The sequence below is a fragment of the Egretta garzetta genome, unplaced genomic scaffold (genome assembly GCF_000687185.1).
Source record: "Egretta garzetta isolate BGI_Z169 unplaced genomic scaffold, ASM68718v1 scaffold1194, whole genome shotgun sequence".
NCBI classification, from domain to species: domain Eukaryota; kingdom Metazoa; phylum Chordata; class Aves; order Pelecaniformes; family Ardeidae; genus Egretta; species Egretta garzetta.
Window position 1 is genome coordinate 225,260 of NW_009259522.1, and position 5,350 is coordinate 230,609.

Consider the following 5,350-nt stretch of genomic DNA (forward strand, 5'->3'; position numbering starts at 1 on the left):
AAGCGACAAACCCAAGCCCAGCCCCAGCTCTTGTTCCTTGAGCCGATCCTAATCAGAGCCTGCACGCTTTTATGCTTTTAAATTACAGTATCCCCGGATGGTAAATGGCTCTCTGCATGGACGGGCAGCACCCAGCCCCGGTCCCGGGGAGAAGAACAAGCCCTGTCTCCCTGCCGTACCGTTATTTATTATTGCGCGAAGGTTATAATTATTAACCTGGAACTTAATTTATTAAGAGAGATCGGAGATAGAAGGAAGCACGGGCTCATTTCTCATGTACAGCTTTCTCCACTCGACCTTTTTATCCGCGTGGGTTTCTCCAGGCACCCACGGGCGGCCCCGGCTGCGCACGCAGGTGCAAGGAATGCACAGGCACACTCACACACTGCTCCTGCAGCCCAGCCCGTTTTCCCGGTCCCTTTCCCACTCTCCTCGCCCTTTTCTCCCGGCAGCAACCAAACCCCACTCTCCTTTCCTCCGGAGGGGATCAGCAGCCACAGGAATGGAGCAGTTCCAGCCTGACAAGCAGTTCACCACCTTTCCAGAACCATAAAACTTTTATCGGCCCTCGCTGCTTTAATATAAGTTTTCTTAGGGCTTTAGAGCATAAAAAGCAAATTATTCACGGTATTATCCCATCTGCTTTTGCTGCTGGCAGAGGGTTACTCGCCCCTGCGCTTGCACTGGTAATGGAACCCGTGGCGGCGGCTTTTCCCAGTAACGATTTAAGGCCCGTGTGTTCGTCTGGGGGCGTGTGCATGTGGGGGGGTGTGTGCATGTGTGAGTGCGCACATGTGTGTACATGTGTGTGCACATGCGTGTGTGTGTCTGTGCACATGTGTGTGTATTGTAATAGTAATTAATTATAACTAATAATTTAATTTCTCTTCACTTTTAAGGTCCCCGAATGGAAACTCTGGGCCCTTTTTCCCTTTTTCCTCTTCTTTTTTCTTTTTTTTTTTTTTTTGTGTGTGATTCCTTGGATTTAATTAGCTGCAGTGTACCCTAGAAGGTCTCAGAAATTCCTGACATACTCTGGACTCTTTCCAGTCATTACAGGAGCCTTCATCTGCCTTCATTATGAATTGATCTGAATATGGTTGTGAATGTAAACAGCACGGGCCGCGCAGGGCCGCGGAGGGGACCCGAACCCCCCGGGGTTTCACCCCAAAAGGGGATGCGGACACGAATCCCCCCGGCTGGGCCCGGCGACATTTCGGGTGGTCCCTGTCCTACCCTCGCTTCGCCATTTTTACTTCCATGTTCTTTATTTTCGCCTTTAAATCCGACTGATAGGACAAGGTAAAATTGATAACAGAAAGTTTATTCAAGAATTGTTCGACAGACAACCCTTAAGCAAGGAAATAAAATAACTACTATAAGAACAAAGAAAGATCTCCAAAGAGGAGGGGTGAGGTGGGAGGGAGGGATTAGCTATAGTTCTTCTAATTCAGGACTATACAATTACAGTCTGGTTCTGCTCTCATGCCTCCAGTAGAACTAATTACATTATTCATAAGTACGAAGGTAACATAAAACTACTGGTCTTTCTAAATTACAATAACTAAAATAAGCTTGTTGTACAATGACAAGGAAACACAATGTCCTTTATAACAAGTAAATACTAAAAAAGTACAATTTGATTCTTTTTTCCTCATATAAATACATAATATTGGGGATAAATAATACAAAAAAAGGAAAATATTTTAAACTGGCTATAACCAATAAATATATATGAATGTTCACCAGAACACACACCTATTGAAGGACGTCTCGACTGAGCTGGACGAACGCCCTTCAAAGTTGTTTTTATACCCATTATATGTAAACTCTAAGTGCAACAAAGATGTCCAGACAAGAAAGCATTAGCAAATACTAGAGATCCATTCACTTCTGCTTCGATTGGAGGACATTCCGTTTGTTCAAATATACCCTGTTTTCACGTAAGGTCAAGAGAAGAGGAGGAAAGAAGCTTAGGACTTCTAAGTCTTAAGATTGCTTTTCTGTTAATGAACCCTAAGAAAAATACCCCCAAAACAAAAAAACCCCATCGGTGTCGAATGCAGACTTGATGTCATCAGAAGCAAAGGTGGGAAAATATTCAGACCTGTCAACTCTTTCTTCCTCTCTTTGGACTGCTGTTATTGTTGGTGAGGGGGTTTAGGCATTTCAAAAACTTGTTTCACGAACCTTTTGCAATTCTTAGACCTCTTTTATTCTATTTTATTATTATTATTATTATTATTGTTGAGAGGGGAGGCAGGCGCCAGAGGGGAAGAGTGTGAATCCCATGCGTTGGCAGGTATGTATATTTGCAGTTTATATGGGGTCTGGTGGGAAGTTACTCGGCAAAGAAGGATGCCCTTTCTCTGAAGGCTGGAAAGGGAAGTGCGAGGTTCCTCTTGAGAAGGAATCAGAGAATCTTTTTCGATTGCATATGTGTACAAGTGTGCATGATTACGTAGACGGAGAGAAACCAACTGCAAAAATTTGGCTGGCTGACTGTGCTCCTTTCCAGTGTCCGAGAATTACCAGTGGTGATCTGTACTTGGTTTGGAAATGAAGGATGCTGCTGCTAAAAACCTGCTAGATTCCCACAAAACTACCCCAAACCCATTTCAGAAGCATTTGTGTTGAAACACAGGAGGTATATCTCTCTTCAGAGAGAGAGCTGCTCTTGGCAGCAAATACTGAAATGGTTGGAAATTGTGCCTAATAAAACCCAGAAATAAGAATAGCAAGCACAACAACCTGGTAGGAATTGCCCTGTCAAAGAAAGAAAGAAAACAGCTCAACACAAATGTTCCTGAAGCCGACCCTGCCCTCTGCCCCTCTCCCAAGCCCCACAGCGAGGTCCCATCCACTTTGCCTGAGCCTGTCCCTGCTCCCTATCACAGGTGGGTCAACTTGGGCGCCTCTTGGATTCTGCCCTGAGAAGAAGCGTGGTGCGTGGAAAGGTCTGTGTAGGTGGGGTGGGTCTCGCATGGTCCGTGGTGCTGGCTCGGGGGCATTTGCGGAGGCCCGTTGTAGTCCATGTTGGCAGCCTGGTGATGTGGCAGGTGATTGAGGCCGTAAAGGGATGGGCCGGAGGTGGGCATAGAATCCACATAGTTGCCTCCAACATAGACGGGGCTTCCCTGCATACTGGGAGTCCCGTAGGCCACCCCGTTCCCTTGTAAGACATGGGGGTCGTACTCAGGGGCTGTGTTGGCGTATTTCTGTTGGGAAGGGCAGCCTTTGATGGGGTTTTGGTAGTTAGTTGACATGGCATAGGCATTTTGGTGGGGTTTATTGAAGGAAGGCGGTGAGGGGGCATCATAGTTACTGCTCATGGTGTGCAAGGCGTTCATAAATCCGGCGGAGGACTGCATGGGCTGGGGTGGGCTGCCAGTGGGGGAAGGCCCTCCAGAGGAAGACCCCATGCCTTTTGACTTCTGATCTTTCTTATACTTCATCCTCCTGTTCTGGAACCAGATCTTGATCTGCCTCTTAGGCTGTGCGGGCTCTCTTGGAGGCCGAGGAGCCTGGAGGGCTTTTCTCGCCACTGCAGGTTTCTGCTGGCCGTGAAATGAAATAAAAGATAATTACTTACATGCAGAAATTGAATGCATCGTTTCTTAATAAATCCTGGAACAGGCACAAGAGTTCGACCCCCCCCTTTCCTCACCCCCTTGCATTAGCCTGCACTCCATAATCATGTCATTTATTAAGAGTTCTGTTCTCCAAAGCTGCCCCTGGTTTATGAAAATTTGATCATGTCACGTACAAAAGGATTCCAGGGCCATTTGTTTAGGAGTCGATTATTTCCAACAGATAATTTTGAGAAAATAATATTTGGCAGGGGGGCAGTCACTGCAAAGCCAATTAATACTAACACGGGTCAGTGTTGGGAGGTATTTTGTTTGCCGAGGTACGAATACACACACACACGCAGACCTCGCCTGTATCTTGTATTTGTGTAACACAAATATTTGCATGTACATTGTCAAACACCGAATTGCATTTGTACCTACCTTTTTGTGAGATATATATATCAGATAAATTATATTAACATAGAGCAAAGCACGTGCCACAAAGTTTATATGAATATATCTGTCAGAGCAGTGATATTTCCACACTGATTTTTTTTTCTTGATCAGGTTAGAGATGTGCTTGTATGCCTGTGAGAATATCCCTCTGTATATGGAGCATAGGCTCCATATATGCACGCAGACACTCGGAGAGCACCATGTTTACTGCTGTGTCTGGAGGCAGGGAGGTGGGAAGAGAGCAAGCGCTCCGCGTCAGCATGGCTAGGTTGAGCAGTGGGTGTACATTTTCACATATCTGTAGCTACACAGCCAGACATGGGCTGTGTGCAGCCGCCTGGTTGTATTTCCCTGTGGTGCTCTGGGTATGTTTAAAATAAACCAAGTGTGCAGTCAGTGCTGCAGGATGGGCCACGGCTCGCTCAGCCAGGCCGGGGCATGCGGCTGGCAGTCTTAGGATCATGCCCAGCACCAGGATCCTCACTGGATCCTCTCCCCCTCTCCCCTCCCTCCAGCCAGTGGCTTTGTGTCCTTGCTGTTTCGGAAAGCGGAGGGTTACAAAAGCAGAACAGTGTACCTGTGCTAGGGGAGCTGTTTTTCTGTTTGGAGTTTTGCCTCGATTCTTTCATCCAGGGGAAAATCTGCTTGGTGAGACTGGCGTTTGCACTGAGGTTGGCTTTGCTGGGGGCAGGTTTACTGCTCCCCGATGGGTTATTGCTGTTGCTACTGGTGCTGTTGGTGGCAGGGTTTGGGGGCGGCGAGACGGGGGGAGGCGGATGGTGCTCCTGGGGCAAACTTGGACGCATGCAGCTCCCGTTCAGGTCTTTACTTTTTGCGTGCGGGGTTGCGTTGCCAAGAGACTGGAGGGAGCAGGCGGACCGCTGGTAGTCGTTCTCCACGTGAGAGGCCGGCTGGAAGGGCTGCTGGGGACCCTCGTAGCCAAACCCATTGGCACTCCCGTAAGAGTAACCCCCAAAGAGCGTGGAGCTGTCGTAGTACGTTGTCTTCTGCATCTCTGGGACTCCCCAAAATGATTTTTCCAGCTACCAGGGTCTTGACACCCCTATGGCAGAACATTGGCACCCCAAGGCCACGTGACAGGCCGTTTCCAGCTGTCTATTGGAAGCTGACCTGAAAGGTTAGGAGAAAACACACAATAATAGTACCCGGCCTATGAATCCATCTTGGGGCCTGAAAGGCCCATGACATGAATAGGGTCCCGCAGAACAGGGCGAACAGATGCTTTGAGCAGATTTTGCCCTGTGTGCTGCCTCAGGAAGCTCCACAAATGTTACAGTGCTAAAGCGTTGAGCTGATTTTGG

At 47.7% G+C, this 5,350-nt stretch overlaps 1 protein-coding gene across 1 annotated transcript; it reads right to left on the reverse strand.

Annotated features, from left to right (window-relative positions):
• Nucleotides 1-2,891: 2,891 nt before the first annotated feature.
• On the reverse strand, nucleotides 2,892-5,041 carry LOC104125065 (homeobox protein Hox-B3). Its single transcript, XM_035893012.1, is given in 3 exon segments — nucleotides 2,892-3,492; nucleotides 3,494-3,554; nucleotides 4,606-5,041. Coding segments are annotated over 3 exon segments (1,098 nt in total).
• Between the last annotated feature and the right edge of the window lie 309 nt (nucleotides 5,042-5,350).